Below are 18021 nucleotides of genomic sequence, written 5' to 3'. Positions count from 1 at the left end.
ATAAATGTTCAGTGACATCTTCCAAAGATTTTTTAAATTTGGCCCTATTTTTTCTCTATATAGTGTTGATATGGCAACTATGATGATGGCTGATGCTGTCCTCCATGTGTGGAAAGTGTTAAACCCTGTGTTAGGTTGAGCCCCGTACTCCCCTACTTATACATCTGTGAGATCAAAAGTGGTTTCTGTTAACATTAGCTAGTGCACTGTGAACGAACATAGAACATATACGTTTTCACATTGGCTTCTACTCTTTTTTTTCCATAAAATTCAGAGCAAGAGGTTACTGTCTTATTTTTCTTTTTTTAAAGACAGTTTGCTGTAGACCAGTGTTTCAACCTTTTTTCAGTCATGGCACCCTTTGGAAATTTTCAAAATTGTATGGCACCCTCTCTCACACACGCTAGGGGGGTAACGGTACAGATTGCTCATGGTTTGTATCACGGTTTTAGGTTCACTGTTTTGGTACGTTTCAGTATTTGCTATGTTCAGGCAAAAAGACTTCTGTCAAATAAAAATAAAGAAAATAAAAAATAAAGAATTAAAAACATATTGGCCTACAAGCAGCAGCACAAATAAATGCCAAGCAAAAAACGGATAAAATAAACAATGCTTTTCAGGTTTTGTAGGTAGGTACAAAATTAGTTTTTAGACAGAAATTAAATAATAAAATGTAAAATAACTGCATATTTCACTGTGAGATGTCCTTATCTTTTGTTTGACATTAAAAAAGGTAAGGTTACTGCCCCTTTAATACCTAATATTCAGACTGTCTGCTTTTGTGTGAGTTTGTCAACCGCAAGACTTGAAATATAACTCAGTATTTGCACGCTATGAGACAAGTATGCGCTCTCGGGTGAGTGCACAGAGAAAGATCTTTAGTTTTTTCAGACTTCCTTTATAAACCCACATGGAGGGTTTGTTCTCTGTGTTGCCATCACTCCTGAAGCTACAGACAAAAATCTAATTCTGAGGTAAGAAAGTAAAAAAAAAAAAAAGATAATATATTTTTTAGTACTTCTACTGTTGTAGACAATGTTGTATGAGTTATATCAGGTCCAACTTTAGTTTCTCTAGTAAGGAATGCAGAGCTGCCAACTCTCACGCATTGGCCGTGAGACACACGCATTTGATTGGTTTCACACGCTCACTCGCCACACTCTTGATTTCTCACGCTGAAGTGTCAACCCTGTCGGTCAAATGCCTGAAAGATAAGTTTATCTATAGATCTACCTGATGAGCCACTCGTAATCGATTAGTTATGCTTTCGGTGAGGGGGTTCAAGATAAATGTGCAACTAAATAAGTGTAGCGCGACCAAAAGCTACATTCCGTTTTGAGTTCTGACGAGAAACTTCTCTAGTCTCTAGCTAACTATGGTCGCAAGTTCCATCATTAACGTTAAACGAGTCGGTGTTTCCCGAAATATTGTTCCAACAAACGTTTGCAAACTGCATCACAAAGTTGGTTGGAATGACAGCTCTCGACCTGTGATTAGAAGCAGAGTTTCTTGGTTTCATGACATGTGGACTTAAATGTCCATTTTTTAACGAAACAATTCGTAACGAAAATAAATAGACAAGCAATGCGCACGCGAGCAGCTCATGACTGGAGTCTCAGAGCGGTTCTGTTTGCGCTTCATCACTGCATGTGCTGTGAGTAACCTGAGCATCTTTAGCCTAATCCTGACTCCTGAGTATCTCATTTAAGTTGCATACATTTTGTTCTTTCACTGATGTTAAATTTGTAGCCATTTTGCACTTTGACAGCCAGTTTGAGATATAGGCTATATTTCAGAATTTTGTGCAATAATTCTGACAATTTTTCCCATTGAAATGACTGGGAAAAAGTGTTCCAATAAACCCGAATTCACCCAATACTCTGTGAAATCATAATTACATTGCATTATGTTGCTTGGAACCCCAAATATTACAACATTCTTCATTAACAGTTATTCAGTTATTTGTAACAATCTCATTGTAAAAAAAGAAGAAGAATAAAGTAGTTTCGATATAGCTAGCTACTTTTTGAGGGTAGCTTGAATGTAACTTAACTACTTAAAGTAGTTTTACTACAAACATTTTTTTTTAGATCACCCACAGCAAAAAAAGAGCCGCACAACAGACAGGACAGACAGATTTTTCCTTTTTCTTCCCTGTATAAAGTATGCTGTAGGTTGATGATGTATAATCAATTTGTTCTATTTAGAGAAAATTATGGCTCTAGTCAGGGGGCGTAACTTCAGTGCAAACCTACCCACATCAATGACCAAAAATGATATCCGCTATCATGATTAGTGAGGGGAAAAAAACCATCAGAACTCGCCGGCGCGATTGACGAGCGTAATGAAACCTCTTGCCTGTTTCCGGGGCCTTCCAGTTAAGCTGAAATGATAGGCTAAGTCTGTCTGTTTTTAATACATTTCTTGAATACATGTTTTAATTAGGCCTATAGATAGTTATTATATGTGTGCCTTTAAAGCAATAGGCTATGCTATATTTTATAAAGTTTAATAGATGTAACTTGTCTGGAGTGCTATATTGCAGAGCTGGTGCAAACGTATCCATATTGATATGATCAGATCAGACGCTTTCTCTTTAAAATGTCGAATTTGTTGTTTTTTTTAATAATAATTGCACAGCACATATTCACATATAGGCGATTCATCTAAACGGTGTCGGGATGTTCATTAACCGTATAACGCTGTGAAGTTAGCCAGTTTTTTTTAACCCCAAAGCAAAGTATGATCAAGAATACGAGCGTGTGTGTTGGAGAGAGATGCACGCAAAAATAACTATACCAAACTAAGCTACTGATTTTAGTTGGTCTAAATCATGGGCGGCCAACTAAAATGGTCTAAATCAATTCCATTTGTAGCCTTAAATTAAATAGCTCAGTATTTTTTTCTGCCTGTATTGGGCATAAGATTAGTAGCCTAATGAATGTGTGCATATTGTGAATTAATTTAATAAACATAATTACCTTTCCCAGTAGCCTTCAATAAATTAACGTGTCTGCGAAAATAATTCATAAAACATAAATATCAGTTAACCAGATTTACTTTCTTCACTGACGAAAATTGTCCCTGACATGGTTTTTAAGCTATTGTTATCAAATTTTTTTGGTCTTCAGAACATATTAAAATGCACATATGTAGATCATAGAAATCAAAATTTTCTCGGGGGTGCATGCCCCCGAACCCCCCTAACTAACTCACATTTGGAATCTCAGTGATTATAAAACCATGCCTTTATTATGATTGAGGGATGTAGGTCTGCAAATTTAGCTGCAAATGTAATCTGCCAGCAAGTGTCGTCTAGGAACCATAGACCGTAAAAAATAGGAACTCTCAATACCCTTCTGAGCTGTATTCCCCTAACTCTTGCCGGACCAATCATATCGTGTATAGAGTCGGTGGGCGGGGCCATAATGACGACGGCCGACGTGCGTTTGCGTGCTTCTAGTAAACACAGAAACTGGCAAACCGCGGCCTTTCGAATCAGCTTTGACCGCGACTCTGGAAGACTTGGAGTTAAGCTTTTCTCTGAGAAAAGAACAAAGAGCGGCACTGAAGTCATTCTTAAGAAGAGAAGATGTGTTTGGAGTTTTGTCTATCAACAAGCGAATGTTTCACCTTCGTTGCTCTGGTTGGTTGTAGCGCTATCCTATCGCATGCAGAGGGAGTCTGAAAGACAACCGTTTATCCGCCCCTCGGATTGAGCTGTCTATGGTGAGTTTCCAGACCAAACATCTTGATGTGGGTCTGGCTTGTCAGGCTAGTACAATGGTGTAACACATTATATTTGTCGGACACTTTTTGGTACAAGCATAAAACCTATCCAGTATTAATATTTAACCCCTCAACATGTGTTTTAGCCAGGTTGCCAGCTTAGAAAATGTTTTTTTTGTGTGTGTGTGTGTGTGTCCATTTTAACACTATAATCTCAAAGTGGTAAATTTGCAATATAATCCAATTTATCTGCAAGCATGATCATTAAAAAAATAATAATCAATAAATACCACAAGAGTATCACACCACACTGTTGTGTCAGCACAGCTGTGATTTGGCATGAAGCAGCAGATCCTAATGGATCTGCTGGAAGGCTAATGAAGACAAACCCAAATTTACCTTCTGGCAACAATACATGTATCTTGTGTCTATTCTTTTGGCATTCACACGGACACTGAGATGTGGTGCCTGGAAGCTTTACATGTCGACCTTCAAGAGCATGATGCTCTGGTTTGCTGAATATGATCACAAAAGACTGCCTTTCCATCAAGACTCAGAAGGGATAATGTCATTCAACTTGTAGACCAATTCTAGAGATAGCCTACCATGTCTTCCAACTGGAGAATATGTATGAGTTGGTGTCTTTGACAACCGGTGATGCTTCTGAAGATATAAAGAATGACAAAAAAAGTGTCCGACAATGTTTTAATATCAGTTTTGGTCTCCTAACCATACAACCTAGTGGGATAGGTTGTAACAAAGGACCATCTTGTATTTGTCATAATCTCAAAAAGTCAACTTTCTCAACTTTAATTGTTGCCAATTTTAGTAGACACGTGTGGGTAAGTAGTGCGTAGCCTACTTTCCCCAAAGCTTAGACGTGTCTAAAAAAAGGTAGTTTTAGGTTCTAAGAAACAAGTGTTACAACCATACCCGGTCTTCCCCTGCTGTATCACCGGAGGAGCCAGCACGTGTATCCATCGACAGAAAGAAGCATTGTTTTCAAGTTACAGTCCATATTAAAGATTCGTCATCAGATGTGAGATGAACCGCGGCGCAAGTGCGCTCCGGCATCTTTTTTACACCCCGACTGTGAAACACTGCCTTCCTTTAGACAATTATCCACAAAGAAAACGGAGGTAGGCTATCTCACACATAAAAAGTCATCTCTGTATCTAGGATTGCTTGAACTCTCATGGAAAAGCAAACAAAACGTTTAAGGAATAAAAACAAAGTTTTGGAGTGCGTCTGTGATTGTTTAGATCTCCTGTATATTATGCAGTGTTTAAAATATCCCATAGTGTCACCGTAGACTGTTATGTTCAAAACGCAGAGCAAATATTTGTAGCTACCAACCTGCACAACGCAGCAAGATCCATAACTGAAGAAAACGCAGCAAGATCCATAACTGAAGAAAACGCAGCAAAGAATCCATGTGAGCGGTAGTTCTGGTTGGTGATGAAGCCAAGTGCAAAAAGAACAATTTACATGGGGGAGGAACTTTTTGCCGTGAGCACTTTTTTTCTTTAGACTGTCAAACTCGAGATTTACGCCCGTTTCTCTCTCTCTCTCTCTCTCTCTCACACACACACACACACACACACACACACACACACAGACAAATTCGGTGCTTGTTGCGGTCCATATGCAATGCAAGCCTAAAGTCCCAATCAATATTTAAAGATGGCAAAATTGCCCCCACCAATATTTTAGCAAATTTCATCGTAATTTGGGACACCCGTCCCTTGAAATACGGAATCGTCCCGTGTTTACAAGCAAAATGATGCGTCCCGCGATGCACAGATGCGCTTGAAACTTGCGCGTTTTTTTAAAAACATGTCGAGGTCACAACAGGATCTCAAGATAAAGGGCCAAATAGAAAAAAAGGTGTTTGTCTGTCCAGTTACTTACGATAAACCGGCGACCTTTGCAGACAAGCATTTCAGTGTCTCAGACTGTCTGACGGCAGCATGCGGGGACGGACACATCACCTATTGGCAGGCCTATTGTTTTTTTTATGGATTATATATCAATATAATTCCATAGGCTACATTATCAAAGCTTGTCAGACTTATTTTTCTAGACATTAGACCGGTTAATTCATATTATAGCATTAATGATACTAATTTATAATTTAGCTATAGGCTATATAATAATCCTGTCGTATAAAGGTTGACATGTAAAAATTTAGTTAAAAATGGGACAAATAATTACATATAGTCATAATAGCAAATTAATAAAGAAAATTAAACACTTTTGAATTTCAGAATTGTTAGTAGCCTAGTGGTTAATGGTTCAGAATGACTGCTTAGAGACAATATTTCCTGACCCTCAAGTTGTTCCAAACCTCTATTTTTTTATGTTGAATACATAGGAAGACACATACCTACCATGGAAGTAAATGGTGCCCCCACAGCAGCCTGGTTACAAACTTTCTTTAAAATATCTTGTGTTCAGCAGAACAAAGAAACTCATCAGGGCGAAAACATCAAACAGTGATGTAACTTTTTTTTAAATCCAGTCCACAATCACTTTCCATTTTGAAAATCATTTGTGAACTTGGCAATTAAAGAGTATTGTTTTATGGTGCTAGATTGAACTGAAGAGCCTAATTCATTCCTAAACTATGGTGCATTTCCAGTAACATGTTAAAAAAATAAGACTAAGTCTACATAAAAATAAGACCATAATCTGGGCAAACCTGGTGGGATCTTGAGACCAAACATACACCCTTGTGTGGTATAGGGCAGGGAAACTTTAAGCCACTCCTCAGTGATTGGACACACCCGACATTATGGTTTGGTTTAAAAAGAAAGTCTCCTTGGGCAGATGGTTCAGTTACTTACTCCACCCCTTCTGTCATTGTCTACATGTTATTCTCATAAAAAATATGAAAACCTATACATGTTTGGGTGGCTTTAGATAAAGCAGAAACTATTTTTCATTAGTCACTTTGACAAAGATCAGATCACATTTGACTTTATGCAAAAATGTCAAACACCAAAGGCTTCAAAACCAAAACACCAGAGGGAAAAAGCATAAACAGAGTAGAATTGTTAATGTGTAAATTATATGCATTTGTGGTGAAACTACTCAGTCTAGTAGTTTTACCACAGATGCATGTAATTTACACATTAACAATTCTACTGTTTATGCTTTATTTAACAGAGAAGCAAGCAGATGGGAGTATGTGTAGAACAGCATTATGAAACATGAGCCTTTCCTCCTACAGAGATAAGCAATCCATGTTGATTTTATAAGTGATAAGCCAATATTAAGTGTTACGTTTTAGACTAAACGTAACTACTGAAAAAGTAAAGACAACCGAGACAAAATGTATAAAATCATTTATTGAAATGCAAAATTTAAAAAAGTAACAAGGCATCTTAAAACAAATTAAAAAACAACTTTCCCAGACACAAGACTGTATATAAAAATAAAAACCCTCTTCGGTACAAAAAAAAGGCACCAAAAGCCTGCAAAAAAGAGAAATAGCATACAAAGTCAGACACTAGAACAAACCTAAAAAAAAACAACCTTGCAAGCATGTTTTCCACACTTAGGCCTAGGATTTGTACAGACATGCCTTGCATAGAGTCAATATGCTCAAGCTGACTGCCAGGTGGGCCATAGAAGGGCTAATATTTGAGACCTGATACCTTTTGATCTAGTGGGTTTAAAAACATTCCTATGGCCAACCAGTCGAGACAGAACCTGCTGTACAATAGGAAATGGGATGTGACATTACCCTACCCAATATCACAGATTTAGACACGCAGCTGCAGTTCAAACCAATTGGAATGAAAACCATTTTAGGTGAAAGTATAGACAGAAGGTTGTCCATCATTGAAATGTTATACAACGAATGGTCAACAGTATAAACAGACATGTAGTTAGAGTAGGGTTATCATATAGAAGTCTTCAGATCTGGGATTTGACTACATGTCCCAAAAAAGAAAAAGAGTAGTGTTTACTATAGCATGGTTATTTTACAAAATGGGTACATGCTATACATAGTGCAAAATTTAAAGCAAAAGGACAACTTAAATCCATACATTAAGAAAAAAAAAGTCCATGTTACCAGATAAGAGGTGTTCTGCAGGAACAAAGTCACATTTGTCCCTCTAGTTTATTTACAGGACAGTGCATAATTGAATACAAATGTAAGACTTTAGTTACCATCCTCATAATGCTTGAAGTTATGTCGACTCTTAAATGCAAATTTGGCACGCACTAGCAGACTTCAGCTAAATTAAAGGGTTACTTCACCGATTAGCATATGGCTGTACCTCAGTACAAACCCTGGAGTATAGTCGAATGATTGTGCTTCCCCTCCTCATATACCCCTTTGTTGGGTATATGAGGGGGAAGCACAATCATTCCCCTTTCCCATTTGAAAAATACATCTGTCTTCTCAGACTAGAAAGCACCAAATTCAAAACGAATTTCACATTTCTACTACACTAATGACCCAGTTTAAAAATGGGATTCATCTTTCCAGAGCTGTACCACTTTTAAGTTCTCATGCTCAATATTGACTCTACTGCGTTCTGTCTGTCTGTTCAGTGAAGTTTGAATGCAGTTAGTCATTTATGCAAAAATGGAAAGACGCACATGAATTTGTAACTTCACAGATTAGGATATAACCTGCAAAATGAACGTCATGCACTGCAAAACAAGACCCAATTAATTTAGCCTAGAAATCTAGATGTACCCTAATGGCAGCAAGTCTAAACCTGCCAAGAGTCTAGTCTAGCAACTCCATACACTCGTGAGCTGGAAAAACCAAACCCTGGTCAGGCCAATCACATCATGTATCGAGTTGGTGGGCTGGGCTTAACATGACGGCAGAGTTGTGCGATTCTTGTAAACAAAGCTGGCGAATGGCAGTCTTTTGAATCAGCTTTGGCTGCGACGCTGGAAGACTGAGTTAAACTTTTCTTTGAGAAAATAATGGCACAAATCATTCTTAAGATGCGTTTTGCCAAAGGGATACAGTGAAAGTTTAAGTTCAGCTAGCTCTGCTTCACCATTGCTCTGGTTGGTGTAGCGCTACTCAATTGAGTGCAGAGGGAGTTTGAAAGAAAAATTTAGCCCACCCTTGGATTGAGCCCTGTCAATGGCGAGTTTCCAGACCAAACATCTTTGAGTATGGCTTGTCAGGCTACAATTAGCTTGAATCTTAAAATAGAGAATCCTAATGTTTTCAGTCTTGCAGAAGTATCCATCCCACAGCAGCTCACTCTGTTTACACTAGATAGTGTCCAAATGTGTTATTCAGTGCTGTAATTCGGCGGGCGGGCGGGGGGGGGGGGGGGGGGGGGGGGGATTATAATTTAATGTCGTTGTTGCAGCCCTAACACATGCTGTAAATGACCATCCAAATAGCATATACGTTTTACTTAGTAAAAAAAAATTAGAAGCGTTACTCTAAACCATAGTACAAGTTAAGTAAATTACAGCACAAAGGATCAAATTAAACAACAAAACCGATCAGATCAAAATGTAAAACGTACAGGAGCAAGTGACTAATAGCAGTTTTTAAAAACCTTGTATAAGGTGGACCCAACAGATTCAATTACCTCATTTGTTTTATAAAAATTGTTTTTGCACAAAGTACACTTCTTGAATCTGACAATTCATTAAATATTTACACACTTCACCTGCAGCAGCTGCCTGGTAAAGCCAGTCTGGAGAGAAGCGCTCGCCATCAGTCACTGAGCAACACAAGAGAGCAGTTAGTACACAAGACCTCACAAAACGACAAGCACAAACAAGTCTAGCTATACACAAATGTCTAATGCTTGCAAAATTTGAGGATATTTTGGTCTAATTTTGAATAGCTACAAGAAAATTAAGAACAGTGTAATTGACAAAACTAGAATCTATTAGTTTTTAAAACAAGAGTTGCACATAAAATAACAGACTAAGCTTGTTTTTAGAAAGTTAAATGTTTTGATGTGTTAGCCAGGTTTAGGAATTGACTTTTGAATTTGCAAACAACGGAATTTGAATTTGCAATGATTGTGTACAAATGAGTGAATGAACAGTTGTGCTAAGAGAGAAGTTTAGGGTTGATATTACCTTTTTGAAGCTTGCATTACACTTTACGCCATCTTTCCCAATTTTGTCGTTTAAGCCGGCGAAAGTCAGGTAAGACTGAACATTTGAATCATCTTCACGGTCAAAACTTTCACCCTGGGCTACAAAAGCCTTTGTGTTGAGTGATCTGGTTGGACAATACATCTCATGCCGTTTCTTTTGCTTTTTGTTGTTTTGCACGCAAATTTACCATGAGCACCAAACATCTAAACTGTTTTGTGCATGTATACTTTACCTTTTAAAAAGGGGAATCTATCTGTGCTTTTAGAGGTGACTCTGCAGGTCTTACCTCAAGATCCTTTTCAATAGAAGACAAACATGTAGAGTCTGTGACATCAGAAGGATTTAGTGACTCTGATGCGAGATTGCAACAGGGTTATCGCTTTTAAAACAGGTATAAACACATTAATTCCAGGAGTTCCTTATTGTGTATAAATCATTGTTAATGTTGAATAGATTGACTTGTCTGGTTAAAGAGGTCATATCGATCCACTTGTTTTTGTACCAAAAACAGGCAGACAGGTCATTGTGGTTTGTCCCAGTTGCCTTACCGAATAGCTTCAGTTACTGCATTTTTACTTGAAAGATTTGAGCTCTGTCGTTGTATTATGAAAACATGCTATAACATTCAAAGTATAAAACGTTTAAGATATGACCCCTTTAAATTCAAATGTACAAAAGCTTGTTGGGGACAAGGTAACAGATTTTTGGAAATTTGTCTTAATGTTATCCTGAGGTCAATTGTTCCTGTACAAGACATAATGTGCAGCTTTTTCACGATCTACTTGATAAAAATAACTCCGCTAATCGCAGACTATTTATCAACGGTTTATACACAATATATTTTGAACAGCAAAACAAGTCTAACTAAATATTGTGATGTTATAAAATGCATGCAGAATTTTGACAGTTTGCAACAGTTGACAGTTTATGGGATGACTATTACAACTTTAATAAGTCAAAAACAAACTTTTTGAAGGCTGTAAAAGAAAACTATGCTTTATTGACAAACTGATAGGGACACATTTTGGACATATTTAGTTCCCTAGTTAGGCAATGCACACAAGTTCGCTAATATTTCGGAAACTGCAAAACTAAAAAATAAAATAAAAACAAACAAACACCAAAGAACAAGTCTAATATTTAGGTATTGTACGTACAAAGGTTTGAGAGGGCTGTACTTTTACCTGTCTAGAAGTAAACTCGAACCTTTGCGATATTGGTTTTGGTCATTTAACAACGAATTAGCAATACGAATTTTGGATTTCACGAGACTTCAAACAATAGCCTCAACCAAATGTAATTTGTTCTTTGAAAAATAAGTAACATGTTGGTTTGTACAGGAACTTTTTTTGAGCGTCCCTCAATTTTTTGTTATGCCTTACAAAAGCGCGTTTGAAATAAATCTAAGAGATATTAACAGGCAATTTTCTCTTTTTTTAGCAAGTCACTTTACACATTGACAGCTAATTATCTAGCATTCAGGTATACTTTTTTTCAGAGAAGAAACACTTAACCATTAAAAAAAACAAAAACAAAACAATTTGTAAAACAAATGCAGAGAGAATATAAGCACAGCATATACTCAGAAATCTAAAACGTGTCATGAACTTATGAATGGTCATTGTCCTACATAAAGAGTAGATTCATATTAAAAAGGAGTGTTAACCAAAACAGATACAAAAACGGCTAGAATTACTTTAGGTGGTTACAAGAGGTTACGAGGGGGGTGTGGTTGCCCAAACAACTGCAGTGACGGAAAGCTCTTAGTATCGGCCATATGGGTGTTCCCGAAATGACTTGCCCTGTCGGGCAGGTGGGGCTTTTCCGCCAGCACCACCCCAAGCTGCAGCTTCCCAGTCGTCTTCTGCTAAACACACAAATTCACATTAAACATGGGCAATTCTTTGAAGGAGAACACTGCATTATACATAATGTTTAACATGCTACAACAGCCAAGTGCCTAATGCAAGGAACATTTAACAGAGCCTGTAGTACAATAACTATTCCATGCATTGCATAGACGAGAGCATGTCTTACTGTAAGACTCGTAAGTCTCCTGTGCCTCACCGTGACCGTAGTCATAATACTCTGTGTCTCTGTGGAAGGAGAACAAAAAAAAAAAATTTAATCTTAAACCATGGCAGGAATTAAGACTTTACAGCAAGTTACATCATTACATTGAGACAGTTGACTTTTGAAAAAAGTAAATTTTTTAAATAAAGCACTCACGGCTGTGGAGCAGGTTGGCTGTAATAGCTCTCGTATCCTTCATAGGAAGCCTCTGCGTATGGTTCTTCATAAGCCTGAGAAAACAAGAGACAGATCAGTCAAGCTAGATATTTATAAAGACCTGAAAAGCCTTTTCTGTAACCATACTGGAAACTTATGACTGACTAAGTACATGTTGCCAAATGAAGGATCTTAAAACTAATTAAAGGAGTCTTAGAACACAGGTCACAGGTTTGGGGCTGGCAAGATGTTTTTGAACTTTAATACTCACCAAGGCTGCATTTATGAGATAAAAAAGCATAAGATACTAAAGTAAAAATAATTATATACTTTTAATGCTGTGCTGGTAAGTCTAAAGTAAAAATAACTTGTATATATTTTTAACCCTGCAAGTCTGACTTTAGTATCATTTCGTCACTTGTCAATGTCACACGATCCTTCAGAAATGTTAAACTTGAACAAACCAAATGAACATATGCATCATGTAAATGCAGTTTAGCTGAACAAGAGCATTCACTAGTCAACTACATCTCAGAGCCCAAACTTTCCAATGATGTTAAAACCAGAGTGTATGCTTGTGTTGTGGATATTGACTTACATATTCGCCGTACGCTTCAGGTTTGGCTGAGTGCTGTTGGTGAGAGAGAGCAGATGCTGGTGTCATCCTCTGAGCCTGCGCTGGTGGTCTTGACCGAGAAGCTCCTCCTCCTCTGGTTGGTGTAGATGGTGGAGGACCACCTCGTCCAGCTGGGGCTCCGCGTGCTGAGGCTCCGCGGCCGGGACCTCCTCTCGGTGCACCTCCACGTGGTGCTCCACGGGGGGGCATACCGCGACCCCTACGATAATATACTCAAATGGTCAGATAACTAAAGATTTTATATCGAAAATACAGTTCATGTTTTGCTACATGACTATTAGTAGTTCTCACCTAGGGGGTGGTGGGCCACCACGGCCTCTCCCAGGAGGACCAAGACCTCTTCCGTGGCCAGACATGTCCTGGGAGCCATTCAGAAAACCTGGATCCATGAATGCATCTGGATGCATCTCATCAAGACCATCCACCTGACACATGAGAAGAGGATAAATCAGACTGACCAAATAATAACTCAATTGTGAAAAGGGCCGATTTCAGGGACGGGTGGCACTGATAAAGGAGAGGCAGCTGTTCAGTCACATCAAGACACAAGTTTCTAACAACCATTTTCAGTGCATCACTAGTTTTATTAATTGGATATTAAAAGTATGATTAAAAAAAAAAAAACTTTCAAAAAAAAAGATTTAGATGTTTCTTACCCCCCCAGTGCATCCAACATTTAGGTGTCTGTTTCTTCAGTAGAACACAGATGAAGACTAACTCCAACCATTGCTGTGTGCCAGTCATATAATGATGTAAATGGGTAACAACTGAGCACAAAACAAACATGCACAAAAACCCTGCTGCTCCTGACGACAATGAGGTCTTAAGACACAAACTGATAGGTTTGTGAGAAACCAAACAGTACACATTTTTACCACATCCCAACAACAGATTGACCTTAGAGGCAAGTAAATGGCAGATGGAAATAGATAAGACTTGTCAGGATGTGAGGGGAAAAAAAACAAAGTTTGGTTTCTCAGTTCGTGTCATGTATCGTCAGGAGCAGCAGGGTTTGTGAATGTTCTCAAAGCATGTTTTTATTCTGCTCTCAGAGTTGTTACCCATTCACACCATTATCTGTCTGGCACAGCAAGAGTTGGAGTTAAACACCTTTGTGTTCTACTGAAGAAACAAAGACACACCTACTGTTGGATGCACTGGGGGCAAGCATCAATTTCAGTTTTGGGTGAACTAACCCTTAAGTGTGATCTGAGGGGAAGCCAATCATGGTTAACATCTGCATATTTTATATATAAAATAAGGCCAATTTATAAATTTCCCCACATGCAACTAAAATTGCTTCATTAACAGTCATTCCACCCTAAAGGCCCAGACATTTGGCATACTAATCAGCTAGATCAGTGACTGGCATAAAACGCAGTCTACTGTTGCTGCAGAACATGGGCAAAAATAAGCAATGGGGTGAAACAAAGTATACTTTGGTCAAGTTGCGCGTGACAGTTCTGTGTTTTGAATACACAAAGAATGGTCAAAATGCCTGGCTTGGCAAGCATTTAGTAGGATTTAAGTGGTTTTAAACTCCTTTAATAGACCTTACATTTATTACTCATGTTACAGGAACGCCATGTGTATTAATAGCCAAGCTGTTCCAGATTGCTTTAGAGGAAATGGAACATGGCAAAAAAAAAAAAAAAAAAGTCCATTAAGTATTTTCTTAGCTTTTTAGACGTAAAACGCATTGGATACAAACATGACTGATGAAAAATGCCAGATAAGAGACAAAAAGCATTAGTTTGCTTGAATTCACTTACAGGCATCAGGAACTTTTTCACCTCATCCATGGCATGCGCCATCCGCAAATAACAGTCTGGAATGGGTGCAAAAACTTCAATGTGTACATGCAACTCCATTGCCAAGTGTGCATACTTGGGATCCCCACCTTTCCTCAGCTCCTCTTCCTGAAGGTTTCACAAGTTAAGTTAAGTTAGTCACAATTTAGTTTTAACAGTTAACGCATTAGCAGTGCACAAAATGAGTCATTACCTTGTTCTTGTCCCTCATGGAGCCTTTGCCCAAAACTGATATTTTAGCACCGGTGTCCTCCTGGAGGCGTTTGATAGTGCTACCCTGTGGCCCAAGGATCTTACCCACAAAGTTAAACTGAAGGGAGAAATTAGAAATTAATGACCAACAAGTCATTGCATTGTAGAGACTGGACTCAGTGCGTGAGGACTTACCCGAGGGTATTGCTTCACCGGAATAAGCACCCTTTCCTTTACACGCACATTCTTTGCGGTGAAGAGATCCAGGTACGTCTCTGTCTCTTTTTTTGGTTCTCCTTTCTGGACCCTCTCAATTTCTGCAAAAGACGATTGGTAATGCAAAATTTTGATTTTATTTTCTAAGCAATTCAGTGAGTTGTAACCTTGTAGGCACATTGCCCTAAATTGATGTAGATACTAACAAGATGCAGTTAAAATTAGTTGAATTAAGATCCAGACCAACAGTGTATTCAAAAGCACCTGACCCATTAAAGAAACTCTGCTCTGGCCCTAAAGCATTGCTTTCCCATAGACCTTTGCTCCAACCACAAGCAGACACCTGAACAATCAACATAGTCAGGACTACTCGAAACATGGCATAAACCAGTTAAATCTGCACACCAGTTAGTCTCAGGATGAGCCAAAAAAGTGGGAAATTAATAATAAAGACTGATCATGTTGGTGTAAGTCATCAATTCTTTTAGTCAATTAAGTTATACAAGCAAGGGCCCTCAAACCTGTATTCTGCTTTCTTGAAGAAAAAAAAAAGGTATGCAATGCATGAAGGACAAAAGTAACTTAATTTCAATGCGGTGTTGTGCAACTAAAAGCCTTTACATCTTTAAAAAAAAAAAAACTGGTTTAAAATCTCTTAACGCTCTATACAATGCATGGTAAGACCCCGCGATGGCGGGAAACCCCGTCGATCACACGAGACAACAGCAACCGACAAGGGTTTCAATTGAATCAATTCAACAAAAGCCCCGCCCTACTCTCGTTTCGATCGAGAAAAAAAAAGCAATTGATAAGAAAATGTTCGCAAATTAATTTCCAAGCCACCTTTTAATTGACTTCATTACACAATTTTACATTTTAATGCAAAGTTAAAATGAAATAAAGTTCAGTTTAAAATCGCATTCTGTTGGACAATCTCGGGGTTGGGGGATCTTGGAATTACGGGGTCCTTCGCCACAAAGGAAGATCACGTGACGCGGATTTAAAACTGAGATTGGATGCACTATACAACATAAATCAACTTCCTTTTCGCCTTCTCAAACACTATTCCCTACAAACGAGCTAAATAAAAGCACACTAAGATTTTAAACTCAAGTTGCACGCACATTATAAACACGTTTCCCATTAATCCACTAAAACCCAACCCTGGTGGCACAGGCAGAATCATACATTTATATTTCAACGCGGTTCAAATTTGACCTGGCTCTCAATGAAAAACAGGATTTAAGTTTGCAGGATAAAATACGCAACCAGTTACGCATGAAGGGCATTATACAGAAAATACTTGAATTAACGTTATATGAAATAAAAGCAATTATAAACTATGAGCAAAACCTCAGGATAAACGGTTCATTTTCGCACATTCCCAAAAACAAACAATCACAACAGAACGTAAAACACTATGAAATACAGCATGCGGCTTTGTGTAATGGAGGAGGGATTGAAAAAACACGGCGCGGCCTACCGGACCTAATCCCGCGTCGGGCCTAACGTTACAAACACGCATTTCATCGATGCACGTGAAATTCACTTTAGCAAACATAGATTATCTACTCTTTAAACACACCGACTTCATTATTTAATGGCTAGAGAAGTCGCATTCAGTAGATTAGCATGACTGGTTTAATAATGAATATAAAGACGCACTGACCTGCACTCAGTAGTTTCATGGCGTGCGTGAATGACGAGTCCAGGCTGTCTTTTTCTGCCAATAACTCCGGCAGATATTTACTGTCGCCGGTGCTGCTCTTTCTCTTGTTGTTGGCATCCATCGTGGCTTTAGACGATAATTCAATTCAATGCTGATGTTGAAAGCGCGTGCTGGCTCTTCTCCCTCTCCAGACAAAAGAAGCTGCTGCTGCGGCTAATGGCGCGGAAGGAAGTGATGTCAGGAGGCGAAATCTGCTTCCGTTTTAAGCATCGGATGAGCCAGGGGGCGGGGCGACTTCTGAAAACAACCGACTGTGATTGGACTGTCCTATCAGCGCTGAGAAACGTAACAGATGTCACGTGTATAGGCCCATTTTAGAATTATTATAACTTGATTATAAGCCTTATAAGAGGTATAAAACACAGAAAATAAATATTTTCTTACAATAAATACTTACAATTTAGAACAGGGGAGACCGGGAAGTGTTGTAATACAGAGTTAGATGTAACACTACACATTTGACAGTAAAGATAACCAATATCATACACTACCATTTTCTTTTTTAATTCACGTTGTAGATTTTGTGACCAATTAACTGATTTCAGGTAAGAAAGTAACATTATTTGCCTAACAATCATTAAATTGTATGTATTGACGCACATGACCTTATGTTTCAAAACCACATGCTAAAACAGTGTGAGTGGGGTAGTCTAGTAACTAATGTTACAACCAACCCCTGATGAGTCCAGTTATCAATCAACTCCTCTGTTGAGACAAAGTTTATTTTGCGTACTGAGGAATTTATTCAGTTAATGTGTTTCCATCATAGTTTATGTATGCATGTCTTCTTACTATAGCTAAAACGATCTGCCTCAATTTAACACACGTTTTTTTGTGCACATCATTAGAATTAGAATAGTTTTTAATACAATATCTCAAAATTCACATTAAAATATAGGTTGATTTTGGAAAGATAGCAAGTGACTGAACCCTTATGTCAGGAATACAGTACACTCACACAAACACACACAGCAATTGTTCTGCACTACATTTAATTTTAAAAAAATACAGTATGTTTTTTGTCAGTTTAATTTGTTCACATTGTTCAAAGCAGTTTTTTCTTTGTTCTTCAATGATGTATATGGACAATTGGATTGTGTGGGCGTTATTTCAGCAAAATTGATTTGTAACAACAGAACTTTTTGTATTTGACGTAAACTCACATAATTTGTGATTGTAGTACATAGTTATATTTGTAGCAGACAAATGTGGCTACTACGTATCACAATTTGAGACAGCTCAAATATCCACTGCACTGAATCACTGAAGAGCTACTGAAGCTATAAAAAAAAACTATGAACCATCCATGGTCTCCCCTATTTAGTATTTAAGTAAAACAAGTCACTGAACCATAATAACCACCTAAATATTGT

General features: G+C 38.1%; 2 protein-coding genes across 6 annotated transcripts in view; both read right to left on the bottom strand.

The window, feature by feature from the left end:
- The window catches only part of LOC137045474 (V-set domain-containing T-cell activation inhibitor 1), a 76034-nt gene extending 70912 nt beyond the window's left edge, over positions 1–5122 (bottom strand). Inside the window, exon 1 of the mRNA XM_067422114.1 lies at positions 5086–5122. The gene's annotated coding sequence lies outside the window, so the exon portion shown is untranslated. The remainder of the gene's footprint in view (positions 1–5085) is intronic.
- Positions 5123–7064: 1942 nt separating this feature from the next.
- khdrbs1a (KH domain containing, RNA binding, signal transduction associated 1a) lies at positions 7065–16833 on the bottom strand. Of its 5 annotated transcripts, XR_010898824.1 has the most exons (11): positions 16589–16833; positions 14899–15020; positions 14705–14821; positions 14473–14619; positions 12992–13125; positions 12662–12899; positions 12064–12137; positions 11872–11930; positions 11531–11701; positions 9393–9446; positions 7065–7205 (listed from the first exon to the last, which is right to left on the bottom strand). XR_010898824.1 is itself a non-coding variant. In XM_067422461.1 (9 exons), exons 1-9 carry the CDS (start codon positions 16707–16709, stop codon positions 11598–11600), a joined length of 1116 nt encoding a protein of 371 aa, XP_067278562.1. In that variant the 5' UTR covers positions 16710–16833; the 3' UTR covers positions 10802–11597. The 5 variants fall into 5 exon arrangements, 4 of the variants coding, with proteins under 4 accessions (XP_067278562.1, XP_067278563.1, XP_067278564.1 ...); XM_067422461.1 differs by lacking the exons at positions 7065–7205; positions 9393–9446 and having other exon boundaries at positions 10802–11701; XM_067422462.1 differs by lacking the exons at positions 7065–7205; positions 9393–9446 and having other exon boundaries at positions 10802–11698.
- Positions 16834–18021: the final 1188 nt, after the last annotated feature.

This window comes from Pseudorasbora parva, chromosome 17 (assembly GCF_024679245.1).
Source record: "Pseudorasbora parva isolate DD20220531a chromosome 17, ASM2467924v1, whole genome shotgun sequence".
Taxonomy (NCBI): Eukaryota; Metazoa; Chordata; class Actinopteri; order Cypriniformes; family Gobionidae; genus Pseudorasbora; species Pseudorasbora parva.
This window is presented reverse-complemented; position numbering and strand designations above follow the sequence as displayed.

Coding starts and splice junctions, on each gene's coding strand:
- khdrbs1a (XM_067422461.1), bottom strand. CDS start 16,709: ATGGATGCCAACAACAAGAGAAAGAGCAGCACCGGCGACAGTAAATAT. Junction 14,822..14,898: donor CGGTGAAGCAATACCCTCGG/GTAAGTCCTCAC, acceptor TTCTCCCTTCAG/TTTAACTTTGTGGGTAAGAT. Junction 12,900..12,991: donor GGTGGCCCACCACCCCCTAG/GTGAGAACTACT, acceptor ATATTATCGTAG/GGGTCGCGGTATGCCCCCCC.